At 34.5% G+C, this 21,319-nt stretch overlaps 1 protein-coding gene across 3 annotated transcripts in view; it reads right to left on the reverse strand.

The window, feature by feature from the left end:
• NTRK2 (neurotrophic receptor tyrosine kinase 2) overlaps positions 1-21,319 on the reverse strand; it is a 417,637-nt gene that overhangs the window by 334,542 nt on the left and 61,776 nt on the right. For all 3 annotated transcript variants that reach the window (XM_074196621.1, XM_074196620.1, XM_074196622.1), the window contains exons 4-5: positions 19,865-19,933; positions 13,958-14,112 (exon numbers count right to left, since the gene is read on the reverse strand). In XM_074196621.1, coding sequence (XP_074052722.1) covers positions 13,958-14,112; positions 19,865-19,933 — 224 coding nt within the window. The remainder of the gene's footprint in view (positions 1-13,957; positions 14,113-19,864; positions 19,934-21,319) is intronic.

Here is a 21,319-nt window from a genome sequence, read left to right on the forward strand (position 1 = left end):
TAATTATATCAGCACCCAAAAGAGAAGTGATTTTAGGGTATTTGCATCCCAAGTAAACAAATTCATTTGTAAAAGAAACATAAGCTATTTTCTACAACTGCAGAAAATGAAACAAACATTTACTCTTTACATTTCAGATGCTTTTCTTTTTTTTAATAACACTAGCTAGCATGAACAAATCATCTGTTGAGTTTCTATATTATTCAAAATTACAAGAGTTATAGGTTATTTAAATGAAAGGTAAGTCAAAACAAACTTAATTATATACCAAGTCACAGCAGCCAAGTAAACAACTTGAACACAGAATGAAAACACTTTTGAAGTGGATCCATTCAAGTTGCCAGGTCTCACAAATACTGCAATGTAACAGTTAAGGAAGGAATGATCCAGAGGGCACAAAAAATAATGGCCCAAGGACAATTTATCACTTGCATTTACTTGGTTTTATCAGATCCTTCATCTTTACATTATTATACAATGAAAGCTTTCTGTAAAGTTAGTTAACTGAAAATATTTGAGAGAATGTTGGGAGTCAAACCATCATACTTCAGAACTCCAAAGGATTTCACATTTGGGCATTCCCTCTAACCATACAGATTGACATTAATGTTTGTTGACCCATCCTGTATGCTCTCCCATAATTCCACCATAGGTGATCCATACAAAGTACTAGGAATTTTCCTTATATTCTCTTTATATTAAAATAATGACATTAGAGCCAGGGAGATAGCCAGGTAGTCTTGGTAGCAATTAATAGAGTTCAGGGTCTAGAGTCAGGAAGACCAAAATTCAAATCTAAAGCTTGTGTGACTTGGACAAGTCATTTCACTTGTCTGCCTAGATTTTCTCACCTGGGGATAGTAACAATAACACCTAACTCCCAGGGTTGCTATGAGATAAAATGAAGTAACACTTGTGGTTCCCAACACTTAGTAGGCATTTTAATAAATTGTTTTCTTCCTGTGCAGCAATTATCCCTTACGCTTAACAATGTTAACATACCATCCTTATTTTTCCAATTATAATTCCTTATCAGCAAGTTAACTCGCTATTCATCCTGACTTATATAGTCTTCTAAAAGATTCTGACAATATGACTAATTGGTGACAGTTCTAAACTATCTAGGCTTTGCCTACAGTATAGTTTCTTACCATTATATAGGGTGAATTTTGCTGGATTCCCCCATTCTTCCTCCCTCTAGGGGGGGAGAATACAAGATAAAGTATTAGGCAAAGATATATTTTCAAGAGTGCCATATGGACTAACACTATACTGTGTTCTATGCCAAAGTAGAGCATATTCTAGAAGAGGTGATTCTACCTATTCACACAGGGATGTCTAAGTAAAAAGAATTAATGTCCAAACCCAGGTTACTGTTTACAAAGTGAACAATACACTGGTAGTCACTATAATGATATCTATTCCCCTGAAAATAATATAAGGGAAACTTAAGGAGAAAAAGGTCATAAAGACAATATATCCTTATTAAAGAACACTAAAGCATAATCTACTTTGTCTTTAGTCTTAAGCTTACTCTTTTAAAATCCCCAAGCAAGATTTGTTTTTCCTTTCCAGGCCAAGTCTCTAGTTTGCCATATCAATGGTATGGCATACCCACAATCTAGGAATTTGTTTTCTTTTTCGGCAGATTCCTTTTGTGGCAGGAGGGGCAGGGAGAGAAGAAATGGGAAGGGGCCAGGGGAATCTATGGGCTTGTTTGTTTTATTTTTAATCATGCAAAATTGTACCATCCTGCCCTTGCAGTTTCCAAAGGAAACTTGATGCAAAGTTGGCAAAGCCTAGATTTTTTTAAATGAAAAGTCTTCCACAAATGAGTAAGCATCTGACTCATACTAAATCTTCAACATTAATGTGCTGGCTTAAGATTCAGTAATGAAAAAATTCTGTACTTGAAATATCACTCTAAGTTTAATTAGTTCAATAAAAATGAATTGAGAGGCATTAATAAGAAAAGGCAGAATGAATAATTTGCCAGGCACCAATTCCTTGCCTAATAAGATTTGAAACTGCCTTAAGTGCACAATAAATGCCCAAGCAATTCTTCCCAAGCTTTCTGCTCTTATCGTAACATGATCCCAACCTTAAGTACTGTGCTCCATGAAATTTTCTGTGGACTTCTAGAGATGAGTGGACTTAACCTCACAAACAGATACTTTGTTGTTTTCTTACGCCTTAGATTTATGTGATCATTATACCACCTTTTCCGACCTCATTCAATCCAAGAAATATTTACTAAATTACTATATGCAAGATACTGTATTAGATAATGGGGAAGCGAAGAGAAACTGAAGAAGTGCCTGTCTTCCAGAGGCTCATGGTATAAAACAACTGTAACAACAAACTACATCTATATGGCACTCAATAATCTACAAAGTATTTCCTCACAACTTTCTGAGCTAAGCAGAGCATGTGTTATCATCCCCATTTTTACATATCATTGAGGGTCAAATATTTGCCCAACAGTCAAGCACCTATATAAAAGTTCAGAGCTCCAAATCCAATGCCCTTTCCATTATCTTTCACTGTTCTATCCATCTCCAACACAATATAATATTTACAAAAATCCATATCCAAAAATACTAAAATGCTATTATTCTACTATCAAGCTATAATAATCTTCATTGATAAAAATAGAGATGAAGTAGTTATCTAACATTCCAACTCTCCCATTGATGAAGTATAATCAGAGGCAATGTACTGCAGTAGATAAGAGAATCAGCCTCAGGACCCAGAAGACTTGGGTTTGAGCCCTGCTTCTGATATATACTAGCTGTATAAACGTGGGCAAGCCATTCAGTCTTTTTTTTTCCCATTCAATCTTGACATCAATCAGCCTCATCTGGAAAACAATGCAGCTGAACTCCATGATCAAAAAGTCCCTTTCATTTTATTTACTGACAGCTATCATTCCTGATTACTTTTATAAGAATTACTTTGCTGATAATCCAAGTATCTTCAAAGTTTTAAACTGGTCCTTATTTGCAGAGATGAGAAAATATAAAGGATTCTTTAGAGGAAGAATTTAGATGCTCATGAGAGGTGGCATGGTGTAGGCAGATAGAGATTTGTCAAAGTCAAGAAGACCACCACTTAAATCAAGCTTCTGATAATCCGCTTTCTAATGACCCTGAACAAGCCATTTAATCTATTAGTGCTCTAACATCAAATTCAAGTAGAAACAGATCCCATGTGGGCAGCACACTAACTTAGAAAATCACAAATGAACATTATCTATGTTGTTTTGTATCTTTATTTTGTTACACATTTCCCTATTCCCTATTGGGTCCACGACCCAAGAGTCTGATGTCTATCCTCTAAGCAAACCTGACTAACTTAAGTTTCAGAACAAATGTCATCTTCCATGGGTAGAGGGAATTTCCTCACTGTGGAGTTCCCTATGAATTGAAATAAGATTCACTCATTACTCCTTTCTCTGTCTTGGACCCATAATCAGACAGATAGATAACTGAAGTTAACAAAATATGCACTGGCACATTTTTTTAATCTGGTATCTGTTTTTCTACTAACCTTGGGCTACTGGACAAGATATGTATTTGCCCCTGCTTGCCATAACATCCATATAGGATGCTGCACTCAGAATTTGACTTTATCATTTGTTTTGAAGTGAATTACCAAGTCAAACACAATAGCAGCAGTACTTTGTTCTGAATAGGGACCATTCCAAGGAGTGTTGGTAGGATAACACTTAACAGGACTTTGGAAAACTGAGGAAAAGGGGAAAAATTATTTCTCCACCTAAAGGATAATACCTGGGTAGAGGGGAACTGCCAGTAGACACCTAAATGGGATGACTGCTAGGATAAAAATATTCAGGACATGGATGTCTTCAAGATTGGGGTGAAAAGAAATACCCAATATTATACTCAGCATCCAGAAAGCGTCCAATATTGGTATCTAATTGAATGGATCAAATGAGATGATATTTGTAAAGTGCTTAGTATGAAGAATTGATGAGAGTTCTAAGAGTTTAAGTGACTTGGTCAGGATCAAACAGCCACTTGTTTGACAGAGGCAAGACTTGAATCCTGTTGTTACAGGTTCAAGACCTCATTTTGTATTTTATATATACATATATACATATATACATATATATATATATATATATATATATATATATATATATATATATATATATATATATATATATATACTTACATGTGTTCTTTTTCTTTCCTCCATTCTACTATACATTGTGAGTTAGTGACTGGTGACTACCCTATTTCTTCTGGTAAAAATACAGTAAAATAAAGAGGTGGAGGGGAAAGTTCCTATTATATATGAAAGAGTTTGGGAGAGAGGAGGTACACAGAGCTAGAACACTGCATATATTGTCACATTTTTTCAGTGTATTAATTGATTTTGCTGATTATTTTCCTTTTCTTTTTATTATTTCTTTAAAAAATTATTTGATAAGGGCTGGTCCTCTGGAGGGGGGAAGGAAGATACAGAGAGAAATTTAGGCAATGAGAAAACAAAAAATATCAATTAAAATGCATCTTATTTTTTAAATGGGTGGGCACTGTTGCTTATTTTGCACCTTTATCTCAAGCTAAAAGCTTTGGGAAGCAATTCCCAAAATAGAGTGGTACAGGGTAGGGTATGGACCAAATGGAGTAAATTAAAAAGACAAGAATGGGGAGATCTGATATCTATAGCTCTCAGAATTTGACTTTATCGTTTTTTTTGAAGTGAATTACTAAGTCAAATTATAGAATTGTATTTAAACATGGGTATGTAAACATTTTACAAAGACAAATTAGAAATTATTTTTATTATATTATAAAATAATAAAATTATTATAAATTATTTTAGACAATTTTTTCTTTTGGATTATATATCACTGTTTTCCTCATTTCTATTTTTCAATATTTGAGAGAATTGTAATTTTATTTTATTTGTAGTTTTTTTAAAGCAATAGGAAAATTGAGGTCCTAATAGTCCATATTATTTTAGTTATTAATGTAGCACATTAATTCTCCCCCCCCCCCCAGTATTGAGGAAATATGGCATAGTGGATAGAGATCTGACCTTGAAACCAGGAAGAGCTAGGTTCAAATGCTTCCTCTTAATTATATAGGATGTATGACCCTGGAGAAACATTTTATCGCTCAGTACCCTAGGCAACTCTCTGACTATCCTCAAAAAGGGTGCCAACTGGCATTAGAAGAAAGGTTTACTCATCATAGAATTCCCTGTAACAATGAAATCACAGGATCAATGATTATCTCTATTACCAAGTCCAATTTATTTTTCATATTGTTGGAACAGTAATGGATGTTGTTTTCTTTGTGCTGGCTCCTCATTCCATATGGGGAAAATTATCAAGCTAAGTTTTATATATCTTGGATAATGCCTTTGCTTTTTAATTTCTTAAATAATTTATACAATGCTATCTATATTATTTCTCATCTCCTGACTCCCTAATGCTGGAACTGATGCAATGAACTTCAACAAATAGCCATTTGTATCTTTCGCTTCATTCTCATTAAAACCCAGCATTAAAAATCCATAACCTAGTGGCAGCTAGGTGGTGTAGTGGATAAAGCACTGGCCCTGGAGTCAGGAGTACCTGGGTTCAAATCCGGTCTCAGACACTTAATAATTACCTAGCTGTGTGGCCTTGGGCAAGCCACTTAACCCCATTTGCCTTGCAAAAAAAAAAAAAAACCCTTAAAAAATCCATAACCTTTTTCCCTACTTTTGTGATTTCTCAGTATCTCCTCCAGTTTATTTACCTGCAGGAGAGAATTCTTAATACTAGGGTCCTTCCCATTGCCAGGAATTAAGCCAGAATGTGCTTGATCTATTTAGAATTGACTTCTGAATACTTGGCTACAGAACGAATTGGCTAAATGTTTCCTGGATGAAGTAAAAAGTAATGAAGTATCTTTCTGATTCTATGTGTTAACTTTATATAGAGCTTTCTTAGCTTATGTGACTAGTTGGATGACATAAAAAACAACCAAGTGTCTTCTGAACTGGAAAATTTAGAACAAGAGTGTGCTGCTGATAAAAAATTAAGTTTTTTATTTGGTGTGTGGTCATCAAAAGAAAAATACAACAGTAATGTCTATGCTCCTGAACTGCTAGCTTTGTTTAATGTGTGCAGTGTGGTTTCTGTCTCACATTTAGAATGATCTGTAAACACCTCTGGGTGAAAAAAAAAATCTTGTATGCTACAGCCATGATTTTTGAGAATCAACCTTAGGTTATCCTCAGCAACATTATATCAATAAGATTTCCACACAAAGGATTCATCAAAATAATGTTTTTCATTAGTCTATTCTAAATACAAGGTACCACAGCTCCAGCCCTTGGTACCAAACAAAACAATGACATCTCTTTTATGAATGTGCTAAAGAGAAATTAAGAGACAACATGATATAAAGCAGTGGCTCTCAAAGTGTGGTCTGAGTACAACTGAAGTCTCCCTGATCTTTTGAGAGAACACATTAGATCAAAATTATTTTCACAATATGCTATTTTAATTTCTAAACTAGTAAATATTGATAATATAACTCATATAAACAAAATTTTTTTGATGTCTTAACAATTTGAAGAGTATAAAGGATTTTTGAGACTAAATGTATGAGACCCCACTGGCATGGGGAAAGAGAGGCAGAACAATCATCTGGATAATCTGATTTTAAATTCCATCCCTGATACCTCTTAGTTGTGTGAGTTAATCACAAACCATTCAGTGACCCTAGGAAAATCTCTAAGACCATAAATTACAGATGAGATAAAGTATTAAAGGTTCCTTCCAGCACTGTGAGTTCCTTAAAAGGATAAAAATCCAAATTGAAAAAACACATAAAGGAAAATGATAAAAGAAAGCCAGAAAGAATAAGAGAGAAGGAGGAAGGAGTAGAAATGAGTAGAAAACAGGAAGATATGGGGAGAAGGAGACAGAGGTAGAGACAAAAACAAAGAGAAAGAGAGGGAGAAGGGGAAGGGGGGCAAAGAAGAGAGGGGAAGTAATCACTTTATCAAGTTGTACACTCAACAATAGTTTATGATAAAAGTTAGACTTTAAAACAAAATTTGGAAAAATGCATGTAACCCAAGGGAACTGGTCTCTTGCTTATGCATCTGTGAATAAACTTCTGCTGTCATCAACAGATAAATGTGTGCCTATAGCCTATACAGGTTCCATCCCTAAACACTATAAAGTTTGAGAAATGTGATGTAAGTAATAAGGAGGCTAAAGTGAATTTATAGCTGACTTTTCTCAAGAGGTTGTTGTTTGAAAAATAACTGTTGAAGTTACACCCACCCACTGAATTACATCCTTATAGTCACCATGGGGCTATTATAATATAGGGTATAATTCAACTGAGCATAAAATGTATTTGAGATAAAGGTTGTTTTGATGCCAGAATAGTTACTCCATATGGAAGATAAATATCCTACTTAAGTATATTTCTAAACTTCACTTCAGATGACATCATTTTGTATATCATACTGCCTAATAAAGCCTTCCTCTAGGTGGAAATTCATGGGGAGACAGGAAAGAAGGAAAGAAAGAAGGGGGAAAGGAAGCAAGGAAGGAAGAAAGAAGCAAAGAAGAAAGGAAAGAAAGAATGAGGAAAGAAAGAAGGAAGGAAGGAAGGAAAAGAGGAAGGAAAAAAGGAAGGAAGGAAAGGAAGAAGGAAGGAAACAAACATTTATTAAGTGCCTATTATGTGTCAGGTACTAGAGTTAAACACTTATGTTACCTCATTTGATCCTCATAACAATCTGGGAGAGCATGATTTCATTTTACAATTAAGGAAATTGAGGCAGACAAAGGGAAATGACTTGCCCAGGGACACTCAACTAATAAGTATCTCAGGGCAAATGTGAACTCAGGTCTTCCTAACCCCAGGCCCAGCACCATATACCAACCTTTCAAAAAGTATAAAGTGTAAAGTAAATGATGCATTATTCTTTGATGTGAATAATTGCTTCTGATACATAATTAACTGAAATCCAGAGTGAGCCATTTTGCAAATATGCTGTCTAATAAACTTCTCCATTAAACAAACTGGAAGAAACAGAAAGGAACCACTCTGTTTCAATAATGGGTTTGGAATTATTTATTCCCTCATTTCAGCCTTGGGAATAAAAAAAAATTCATTTTTTAAGGAAAATAAAAAGAAACCTGTTTGATTCAATGAAAATCCTTGAAATCAGTGTTCACAGCTGCCCATTATTATAACTAGCAATCATTGAAATTTTACAGTATTGTGTTTTGTTGCTTTATGATTAATAAAGTTTTTTTTTTAAAAGTTTCACAAATGCCTTTTGGGGAAACAAACCACAACATATTTCTCTGCAGGGATAAGTTTATAGCCATTTTCTATGGGAGACAGAGATTTAAAAGTATTCTAGGTGTTTTTGACTGCTTCTAATGGGGATGGCACTGCTTAAATCTCCCCTCAGGCTCTAAAGGGCATTTGAAAAAATGAAAGAAGTGGCTTGTAATAGACTAGCAAAATTTGATGATGACAAATACAGAAAGCTAGTTAGCACATAAGGGGAAAAGGATAAATTCCTGAATAAGGTGGAAGGAATATGAATGCTTGATTTGAAATTCCTGGCTTTCTTCAGGATTCAGCTCAAGTACCACCTTCAGCATGAAGCCTTTCCTGCTCCCCTTAACTGCCACTATTACCTCGTTTAGGCAGCTATGTGGCACAGTGAATAGATCACTGGGTATGAAGTTGGAAAGACTAGAATTCAAATCCAGCATCGGACACTTTATTAACTGTGTGACCCTCAGGAAAGCACTTAAATCTCAATTTGCCCCAGTTTCCTTATTAGTAATTGCAGCCACCTACCTTTCCAGAGTTGTTATGAGTATCAAATGAAATAATAAATATTATGCTTAACATAGTGCCTGAAAGAAAGTGAGTGCTATATAAATGTTAGCTATTCTTATTTTCATATTCATTTTGTATGGGGAAAGAGATAAGGATGTACACTGGCACTGATCTTGTGAACTTCCCAATGTGGACAATCCCATCTACCAATGTAAGCCAATGCCTTCTTATATATAACTTATGGTCATAGAATATAGACTAGAAAGTTTATATGGCTTTCAATGGATCAAACAGTCATTCTTATCAGAGGCACAAGTAAGAAATTATCTTTCAAATCTATGGCTGGAAGATGAGTTCATGATCAAAGAAGGGATAGTAAGGATTGCAAAACATAAAGGGACAATTTTGATTATACAACATTACAAAGATTTTTTTTTTAGGTTTTTGCAAGGCAAATAGGGTTAAGTGGCTTGCCCAAGGCCACACAGCTAGGTAATTATTAAGTGTCTGAGACCGGATTTGAACCCAGGTACTCCTGACTCCAGGGCCAGTGCATTATCCACTGCGCCACCTAGCCACCCCCATTACAAAGATTTTTACACAAACAAAACCCAAACAGCAAAAATTAGAAGGAAAGAAAGTACTGGAGAAAAATCTCTGCAGCTAGTTTCAGAGATGAGGGTCTTTTCTAAAATATATAAGGAAATTATTCAAGTCAATAAAAATGAAAGTCATTCCATAATTGGTAAATGATGAAAGGATATGAACCAGAAATTTTCAGAAGAAGAAATCCAAGCTTTCAATTAGCAATAAAAGCACTCCAATTCATTAATAATTAGAAAAATACAAATTGAAATAACTCTAAATTCTCTCCTTCCTATTATCATTTTGGCAAAGTTCACACACACACACACACACACACACACACAATGACATGTGGAAAGAATTATGGGAAAATAGGTACATTAACACTGTTGGTAGAACTGTGAATTGGTCTAGCTCTTCTGGAAAGTAATTTGGAGCTATATACTGAATGGTTACTAAACTGCATTTCCTTTGACCTGGTATTCGAATTACTAAATCTAGATATTAAAGAGATCAAAGGAAATGGGAAAGGACAATATGTGAAAAAAAGCATCTTTTTTTGTAGCAGAAAAGAATTGAACATTATGGCAGTTGATTGCAATGGAATGCTACTTTGCCATGAGAAATGATAAAGGGGATATTTTCAGAGAAACTGGAAAACTTGTATGAACTGATACAGAATGAAATGAATAGAATCAGTAGAACAGTTTATATAATAATTAGAACACTGATTTAAAAAACGACTTTGAAAGCCACACAAACTTTAATCAATAAAATGACCACCCATAATTCCAGATTATTGGTAATAAAAGATATAACCCTCCTCCAGAGAGAGCAGTAATGGACAGAGGATGCAGATTGAAAACTGTTTTTAATGAGTGAATTTGTTTTGCTTGTTATATTTGTTATTCGTTATAAGGACTTGCTTTTTTTTTTCTTTTTTCTCCAAAGGAGAAAGTGAGAGAGAAAACAGGTTTTTGATCATTGAAAAAATAAAATTAATTTTAACAACAAATATTTAAATTAGAAATTTAAAAATTATATTTGTGGCAAAGAAAGATGATGGATTTAGGACCTGGATGAAAATAATTGTTTTTTAGTCAATGCCAATGTAAGAATTTGCTTTGTTTGAATATGCATATCTGTAACAAGGGCTTCATTTTTTTCTTATTTCAATGAGGGAAATGAGAGAAAAATTATTTTTGCTCATTGAAAAATTAATTTAAAAAATAAATTGGAAATTTTAAAAATATATTCTTGTGAAAAATTAGTTTTATTGACAGATATACAGTCAGCAAAATACTTGATTTTGCCATAATTAAAAACTTAGAGGAAACTTGAGAGGAAAGGTTTCCACTAGAAGACAAAAAGACAAACTGAGTATCTGCACTTGGTACAGTTTTAAGAATTTACAATGTACAAAATGCCAAGTTAGATAGAAACTTCTCTGGGATCCACATCTATAATTTAAATGAAAATTTCCTACATGATAATGTCTGATTTCCTCAGTATAAAAGTGTACTAAATAGAATTTAAATCCACACACTACAAGTAACCACTGGCCAGTTTGTATGGTCTCTTTTTATAGTACCAAAGCTGGAAGCGATAAAGCTAAATGAAGAATAGAATTACAAAATAAGACCTAGAACACCCAGACACTAGGCAGACAAAAGAGTCTGCCAAATCACACAGTACATTAAGTTTTATAGAGTTTCCCTCTGACAATTGTGAACACTGGCATTACTTCTGTATAAATGTGGATGCTAATAATAACAGCTCACATTTCAACAGTGCTATAAAGCTTCTAAGACACTTTATACATTTTGTCTTATTTAAGCCTCACAAAAACTCTCCAAACTAGGTACTACAGATGGTAAGCATTCCTATTTCACAGGCGAGGAAACCGAGGCTCCATGATTTGCCTGAGGGGTCACATGGCTAGTTAGTCTTGGACTTGTGAAACTGAACCCAGGTCTTCCTCACTCAAAGTCCATCACTATCATTTTACCTCTCTATCAAACAGCATCACTGTTAACTCAAAATGTATAATCAAATGAACCTGGGTTTTTTATCTGCCCAAGTGTGCATTTAAAGAGTGGAGCATTTCATTTTCACATACAGAATTCTTGGTATGTGTCATTATCTACTAATTAATCAAAAGAAAATTTTTTCTTTAAATCTAAGACCCTAAAAAAGCAGTTCACAAACTTTTTCTATCACAAGATCACTTTACATTCTTAAAAATTATTGAGAACCTAAAAAGCTTTTGAGTTATATCTATTATTTTACATTATTTGGAATTAAAATGTCTATATATTATTATGAAAATAGTTTTGACCTCAGATTCCCTGAAAGCCTCTTAAGGAATCCCACTTGTCCCCAGATTACATTTTGAAAACCACTGCCCTAAATAATTAATATTTTTAGTAGCATCCCAAGATATTCTAGGATTTTAAATGCATTCACTAGAATCTTCCCCTGAGCTCCTTCTCCTTCCCTGGAGGTTTTTGAAAATAGGAAAGAAAGATGTGTTAGGGGAATTTAACAATTCCCTTCTCTGTAAGAAAATGGTTTCTGAATAATAAACATTAAGGAGAATTATACATATGTTTTCATCAACTTCAGGACTAAAATCAGATAGTGTGAACCTGAGGAATAATGGGCATCATGGTAGAGGGGATTTTGGGGATCAGACAAGGTAGGTTTGAATATGAACTTTGGTTTTATCATCTGTCTAAGAGGGATAATACTACTTTTCATTGCCATTCATGCAGGGACATTGTGAGGAGCAAATGTAATAAAGATATTTGTAAAGTTCTTTGTAACTATACCTTACTGCACAAATGTAACCCCATTACCATGTCATGTGACATCTTGTGAAACTGGGAACAGAGTTCAAATTCACTCCCTTTTTTCCTCTCAGTGATTTGCAGAGCAAAAGTGGTCAGAAAAACGCAGGAATTGGGGTAGCTGACTAAAAAGCCACCTGACCCAACACTGAACTTTTCAAAATTTTAGGCAATTTTCCTCTTCAGTAGCTCATAGTAAAGAGTAACCACCATGGTATGACTCAGAAAATAAAGCTATTAAAAATTAAGAAAAGCCGAGGCAAATTGCCAGGATAAACAATGCGTAATCTTCTCATTAGGAGGAAGTTCCCCTGCATTTTAGCAGGTATCAACCCTTTATCTTCAAACTCTGGTAGAAAAACCTACAGGAAACTCCCAGAGTTCTGTTCTCTTAAGTCCCTTTAGAGAAAAACCATCCCCTCCTTTGGATTTTATTATAGATCTCCAAGTAACCAACCCTATATATAAACATACAGGGCCAGTTTTGTTTTAACATAAAATTTCCCTCTAGGCTCTAGGAGAAGAGTCCTTAACCTGTAGTCCATGGTGGATAGGCTATAGAAGATCTGGAAATTTCAATGAGAAGGGAAAAAAATTACATATTTTCTCTAACCTCTAGATGAATTTAATATTTCTTTCAATTAAAAACTATTTTAAAGGGGTTCACCAAATTGCCAAAGGGTCCATGACACGGAAATAATTAAAAGTCCCTGTGCTAGGACTTGACAGAAACAAAGAGTTAAATGTTTATTATTTATTTCTCCAAAAAAGTCCCTTATAGGTAAGGTCTGTTTCTTAAATTCCATTTTTCCCCCTCCAAGGCAGCTGGAATAGTCTTGCATGAACTCTATCTTGAACACTCCACAGAAGTTTATAAATATGCAATTCCCCTTAGAATGTAAACTTTTTCTATGTAAAAATATAACCTATTATACGGTTGTTGAATTTTTTAAAGCTACATCCCTGAAATAATCTGATTTCAAATTAATTTAATAAAATCCCCCCCTTTCCCTAGAAAATTTCAAAGATAGGAGAACCTGATTTCCATATGTCATACTAGAATACTCAATAAATATTTGTTCTTAAAGGTAAAAAAGAATGCTAGAATAAAATGATACATGTGAGTGTGCATACTTAATGTTTCAGGTTCTGTATGTATTGATGTAACTGGACCTTCTTTAAACAATTGGAGCAAGGGTGAAGAGAGGCAGGAGGAAAGCATTCTTATCTGGTTGTACAAATGGGAATTGAATGTCTGACATAGAAGAGTTAAGGGCACATAAGTGAGGGGCGGGGAAAGCAGCCCTTGGAAGAGATGATTTATGTAGATCCAGTATACTATCAATCAGAGGTGGGTCATCCAACACAACTCTCATTCTAATTGCTCAGACCGGACTGAATTGTCTTTGCCAGTGCTACTCCTTCTGTCTCCAAGTGTTTCCTCAGTATGACCTTACATCAACCTCAGTATTGTTTTTTGTCCATATTAAATGCCTATGTTGATGTCAGCTAGTTTCTCTATATGGCAACAGTAATGCTCAATTTCCTACTCAACATAATACTCTATACATTTTTAATTGCAGGATTCAAAACTATTTTCCTGCCTTCTCATATCCAAGGAAGCTAAACCCAAATGAAAGGCAACTTTCATAAGCATTGGACTGAAAGTTTAATTACCACAGTTGGGTATCTTCAGGTCTTTCAGAGCAATTTTCTGGTTGTTCTCATTTGTGCAGTATAAATCCTGAGTCTCTGAATTGGATTTAGTCTCTTGGAATGTCTTGATCCAGAGGATGTCACAAGAGCATTTCAATGGATTGCCCGCTAGAGTACTAAATGAAGAAAAAGGAAATGATATCAAATTTTGTTTTAACTGCACCATCATTCACAAAAAAACTGTGAGCATTAAGTTGTATAATTTAAGAGTATGAATTATTCTACACAATAATTATCAAATTTCAATATATATGTTAAGCATTCCAACCATCCTGTTGGAAATTATATATAAAATACATAGTGAAACTATCCATCCAACGTCAATTTACTAAAATGTATAACAAGCAACATTAAAAAAAACTCATGTGAAAAATTAAGTCAAGGAGAGTTATGAAACTTAGTAAGACTTACAATCATTTCTGTTGTATTTGTGATCATATTTGTCAAATACTGCTGAATACACTTTGCAGATTTATACACTGTGTTAGTCTAAGTTTATTTTACCCAATTAGTGTGCTTCTCAAAACAGTCTCACAATCACTTAATGAAACAAATTTAGACTAGGTTACTTTGTATTAGCATTCTTTACAAATGTACTTGTACTATTAGGATATAATCCTCTTGAGGACAGACACTATCTATGTCTCTTTGTGTCCTTGGTGCTAAAAAGCATAATACCTGACCTGTAATAAGTAAGTCAATAAATGTTGGCTGATTGGTTGATTGATTGATTATATGGAAACAAATCAAGTGAATGAGAAAAATAGAGACTGTGAAAACCAAATTATAGATCAAATGTTATAATTTAAACAGAAGGAAGGGAAATCAAGGTTCTAGTCCTAGTCTCGTCATTGCCACACCTGTGTGACAGTGGGAAAGTCATTTTTTTCTCCTGGTTCCCTCATCTATAAAAAAGAGGTGAAAGTGATCTCTAAATTCCCTCTTATCATAAGAAATGATTGTAAGTGCTAGAGATCATAAAGGGGAAGGGTTGGTGCTCAATATGTGTTACAATTAATCAAGGAAGTTTTCCTGAGACAGATGAGTCTTGAGATGGATCTCTGAGCAGGGAAAATTGATTTAAAAAAATCAGAAAGAATCCCAGGAAGGAAAGGGTAACATGACTTAAGAAGCAAGATCATTAGAATTAGAGCAGGAAGGGATTTTCAAAGATTGGGAAACTGAGGTACAGAGAGATTAGGTAACTTCAAAAGCCACACCAGTGGTAAACAGAAGAGCAGGGATTCAAACTTATAGGCACTGAAATGAAATCCAGGTCAGAGGAGCTCTAATGGAAATTTACAATGGAGATTTGGGGAGATACAGCAGGGTCAGCTGATGGAGGACTCTCTATCTAGAGTCCATGTGTAAATGCAAATTTTCTAAAAACAAGTTCCAGAGTACCCCCTTCAAAGGTGGTTGAATCAGTATTCACAAAAAGAAAAGGAAGGGACCAAACCTTTATACTATTCTTATATGGCACATTGCATTATGCTTGGAGCTTTTACAAATATTACTTCATTTGAGTTTCACCACAACACTGCAAGGTAGGTTATGATCCTCATTTTAGAGCAAGGAGGTTAACTGAATTCCCCAGGGTCACATAACTAATAAGTATTTGAGGCTGGATTTGAATTCAGATATTATTGATTCCAGACTCAGCATAACTATGCACTTCACCTTCCTCTTTGACAAAGGAGTCATAATGATATAGCAGGTGTCACCAGTAAGGAAGAAAAACTAAGATGACTATATCTGGAGTCATGATAGCAATATATGAGAACTCAGAGGATATTCTCAGAAGAAAGAACTGACAATGACTTAAGAAAAAATGAAAAAGATTAAGAGGGATCATTTGGTGATAAAATGAACAGACAGAATTATAGGGAACACTTAAAAACAAAAAGGGGGATAAAGGGGGATAAAGTAAGGGACACAGTTACAATTTGGGGGAATCTCAGTACAGTAAATGCTACCTAAATGATAGTGTTTACCAAGTCTACTGACAGTTAACTGTGGTAATTCCAAAGGGTTAAAGATGGATGGGCTTAACTTTGGTAAGATGAAAATAGTACTTGAATTTGTTCTGTTCTGTTATACAAATAACCACTATATAATTTATATCATATTTGTAAAGCTCTGAACTAAGTGGTCATTGGGGGTCAGGATGGCCATAGGTTAGTGGATATAGTTTTTACAATTAAAGGTCACATCTTAATATGAAAAAACAATTTACTGTTTCAAGGATAATTCAATAGAAGAACAATTTTGGGGAGATGGGAAAATGTTTTTCCTCTACACATTTCTGTCCCTGCACCATATAGTACAGAGTTTCTTAGCTTTATCTTAGTCCCTTCAATTGTGTTCACTATTTTCCCTTATTTCTCCAACATTTTAATCATAATTATAATGCAAAGGAACCTTGTGAATTGCTTTGCCAAGCAGGTGACTTGTTAAAGTTATAAGAAATTTCTATATTGGCTCCAGTGGAACATTAACTCCCTGAGATCAGGAGGTATTTCATTTGAATCTTTGCATCCTTAGAGCCCAAGTGCTATGCATAGCCCCTAGAAAGTATTCCAGCAATACTAGTTAAATATAATTCAATTAGTCTTCATATCAACCAGGCCAATGGCTATCTAAATGTTGAAGAGACCTGGAAGGAACTGAGCAAATGCATTTGAAATATCACCACCAGGACCACAATTTCTTGAAAGGGAAGAAAAAACAAAGCAAAACTTTGAAGATGCCTCCCAGGAGTCCTGAGCTTCTTATTACCCAATCTAAAAGCCACTGTTGTGTATGAAGAATTGTGGGCCAAGCCCTACTCTCCAACCAAATCTGTGGCTACAGAATAATGGTTAATGTTAGACAGCTCCAAAGTAACTGTTTAAAATGGCCTCATTTAAAGTCACATTACCATAAATGGAATTCATTTTAAATAGACCACTAAGGATTGTAAATAAGCAGTTAAAGATTTTTCTTGTGGTTTTGTGCTATTTTTTTTTCCTTTGGCCACTTCCCCTTTTCCCCCAATAGCAATGTAAAAGGAGTAAATAAAACATCATTGTGGCCTGAAAGGTTATACACTCAACACAGCCTTTCTCATAATATTTTAAACAGCTAAACACAAGGAATAATTATTTGATCTTTGGGGTTACTCCTTTCCCTCCCTCCCTCCCCAAAACTTTCAAAAGAAAAGCATATCTATACCAAGGAGAAGAGGAAGGGGTAGCAGGGCAGGAGTGCTGGCTGTGAGTCAGAATGACCTGGGTTCACATCCTACCTTAACCTCCTACTAGTTCTGTGAACCTGGGCAAATCATGTAAGCTCTCTAAATCTGTTTCCTCAACTGTAAAAATGGAACATATACCTGACAGTGTTATTATAAAGATCATATGAGAAACTGCAGGTGAAATACTTTAAAAACTTGAAAGCAATATAAGCAAGTTATTTTTTTATTTTTATGACATTGAACAAATCAGTTCATCCTTCTGGATCTCAGTTTCCTGATATGACAAGTTTGGATTAGATAGCCTCTAAGGTTCCTTCCAATTCATCAATCAATGATCCTGGTGGCACACCAGAAGTAATAATAATTGCACCTTGTATTTCCTTCCTTTCTCTCAAAAAATTGAGAGTTCTTCAATCTTTATCTCATTTAGTCTATATAACATTTTTGTTTTTATTATCATTTTGTAGAGGATTCAAGTCATTCAGGTATTCAATAGTAAAAATAAGGAAGCAAGCCAGTCTCCATCAAACTCAACATAGACTTATCAGTAGGCTGAAATTATTATTAGGTATTCTAAAAAAGACCAACAGATTATAGATTTTTTTCTTGACAAGATTCACCATTTATTATGGCTTAGACAAAGCATTAGATACTCTTAAGTACACAATCACCAATTCCTGCATGGAAGAAAAAGTTTGAATAGATAACTCATTATAGAATCTTCAATTTTAGAAAAGAAGATTGATGAAGAATTGTCTCTCAAGGACTATTTTTTGAGCAACATGATCCTGGAAGAATATCAATTATAAACAACCCAAAGAGTAATGAAAAAACACAACAATGGGCAGAAGCTGATTGTGTTTTGTCACCCTCAATAACTTGCATTCAAGTGACATAAAAAAATAATATGGAGGATATACAGGACACGAAAGGAAGGTAAATCAATTGACTGATGGCTGCCTGCCAGAAAACTAACCTATTTATTCCACTATGACTATTGGATGGCTATGGACAGCAGATCTTATTTCAACTTCCCAGCTGATTCAACTATCCAAACATCCAAATCATCTGTCCTTGTGCTATGCCATCTTGCTCCTCCACACCTGGATATTACTCTCCACACACCAAATTAAGACTTAGACCTCCATACCCAAGGTCTTCTTGAGTCTTAGTTCCTGGGGAAGTTAATCTATTGATTTTTTTGAGTTCCCATCCCTGGGGCCATTCAAGTTGTTTGGTGACTATGTGAGAACAAACTAGCCCATTTAGCCCCCTTTCCATTTCTTCACTTCTCCCTTGCTTGGTTCTTACTCTACTTACATTCTACTTACATTCTCTTTTCCCATCATTATGGATGCAACTTGAGGGCAGGAACATCTGTTTCATAATCTTAGTGCAATGGCTTTCATTTAGTGCCTAATAAATGCTTTTTCATTCATTCATATCGTGAGAATGTGGATGAGTGCCATAAGACTATGTGTCCCCCCAAGACACTAAGAAAGAAATATGGACAAAACAGTACTGAATGAAGTCTTGCGATCTGCATCATTGGAGAAGGGGAAACAAGGGAAGGAAGTATCTGCTCTAAGGAAATTATAGAATCATCGATCCATCAAGCAGTTTAAAAGAATTTGTGTACTTCCCTTTCCCCTACCCCAAATCTCTCATCATCGACATCTGCCTCCAAGAAAACTTTTAACTTTGGCATTCAATTTATAGGTAGATATTTGTGGAACCACTTCACAAATCTTTCTGGTCCTCAAAAGCATAAATAAATCAATTGAGCTTGTCAAAAGACTCAACTCCATAGCATCCACAAAATATCTCTTCCTTAGGACAGCATAATTGTTCTCATCCAACAATAAAATATATACACAAAAATCAAAAACAACAAAATGGCAGGAATAATATTTGAATCCCCATATACTAAAGAATGTGAGTTCTTTGGACAAATATGCCCAGAGCTTCAAGGTCTGAAAAGGACATCAGCATCCTTTCATGGTCTTCTTTACATGCTCAGTACTGAGTGTGTTTCCCCAGTCAGGTCTCATGATATACATCTGTTTGTATCATGACCCCCATAAATGAAATTGCCAGTAACTAGTTCTTCACTTTAATAACCCTTAGGAATAATAGGGACAGGGGGTGGTATGTGTTTAAGGAAATAGTTTGCTTATATGCAGGGTGCAGGTATTAAAGAGCCTGAGATTGTGTGTAACATCTTTAAAAAAAAAACCTCTCAACAATCTAAGCAGATTGATCAGTGGTCTATTCTTTGATTTACTTAACAGTCACTCAGACTCTAAAGCTTTGAGTGTCTTTATACATCAAATACTCAATGGTTTCTTAATTGCCTTGCAATTCAAGAATTATATGTAATCACTTGCCTTCCTCTCTCAAAATGTAAGCAGTCCTCCCTTTTAAAAAACCCTCTCCTGGGGCAGCTAAGTGTCATAGTGGATGGAACACCAGCCCTGGAGTCAGGAGGACCTGAGTTCAAATTTGACCTCAGAAACTTAAAAATTACCTAGCTATGTGACCTTGGGAAAGTTACTCAAACCCATTGCCTTAAATAAAAATTTAAAAATACTTTTAAAAAATAAAAAGCCTCTTCAAAACAAGTCATTACTTACAGTTCAGTCAAGAAGAGATGACGGAAGTGCTTCCTAGATAAACTTGTCAATTTGTTCTTAGTGAAATTGCTGAAAGAAATCAAAACAATTTAATGTGAATTTAAAATGTAAATGCATTTCAGGGATAAAGTGTCAAATTCATGATATTTCAGAATATTTTATTTAATTATTTGAAATGGCTTCCCGATCACTAATCTGATCTTTATTTCATTTACAAAAAGCATATATAACTTTGCCCTCTCCCTTTTTATCCCATCCTATTAGTTTGGAAAAATTGGCATTCCCTGTTACTCTAATCTTTTATACCAAAATTCTTTTCTAACCCTTTGTAGACAAATCATGTAGATGTTCTAGTAGCTGCAATAATCCTTAAGGAATAAGAGAAGAATTCAAAGAAAGTGTTCTTTCTCAACTCAACCTAAATAGATTAACAATTAGGAACATCACTTATATTTAACACTTAGATAGTACTTTCATTCATAGAATTTTCCAAGTTCCAATTTAAATTTGGCACATGCCTCTAAGGAAAAAAACAGGGATCATAACAGCTTAGATTGAGATTTGGAAATAGACTCAAAGATCATCTGATCTAATCCCCCTCATTTTATAAATGAGGAAACTGATGCCAAAAGGGTCCATGATATATAAAAACAGACAAACAAATAAACAAATAAATGAATCAATCAATCAATCAATAAATAAATAAACAAACAGATAAATAAATAAATAAATAAGGTTAAGAACATCTAACCTAGATTATTCCTTATAGCTTATGAATCTGAGTCCTTAGCCTCAGGTTAGTTCTTAAATTCTTTTGAAGATGGACCCTAATAGTATTCATACATTATCAAATGAAAATTTAGTTAAGTTGTTTTTGTGACAAATACAGAGTGACTGAAGTTATGGGAATATTCCCTTCAAAAGTCATTTTATTCCATTAGATATTGTTTCCTATGATTAGGACATAGGATTCAAAGGAATGAATTTTGAAACACTAACTTTTGACTGTTGATTCATTATAAATTTTAAGCTTTAATTTTTGTAAAATGTCTAAATTTTAGGGCTCTGGGCATAAATATAAATATTAACCAAAAATAAGTAAATAATGTTTATAAAAATCAAGTCACATTTTACTAAGCTAGCCCAGAGCCCTAATTTTTTTGGTATGGAGAAGAAAATAAGACCTGCTCTACATCTACAAGGAATTCTCTTTATAGATATTCTAGATAATCCTTCAGTCATTGGTGTAGTTGAATTATTGGTGTGCTGGTAAATGTTTAACAACCAGTTCTCTAGAATAATAGGAATTATTAAATGCTTCTTACATCTAGACGATCAGAAAGACAATATACCATTCCCTATTTTGTAGCATTTGCTGATTTCCAAGGTACCAATAATTTAACAATTAACTTCTGAACCAATCTGAGCAAACTCCAGCACACTCCAGACAAATAT

The sequence above is a fragment of the Macrotis lagotis genome, chromosome 8 (genome assembly GCF_037893015.1).
Source record: "Macrotis lagotis isolate mMagLag1 chromosome 8, bilby.v1.9.chrom.fasta, whole genome shotgun sequence".
Lineage (NCBI taxonomy): Eukaryota > Metazoa > Chordata > Mammalia > Peramelemorphia > Peramelidae > Macrotis > Macrotis lagotis.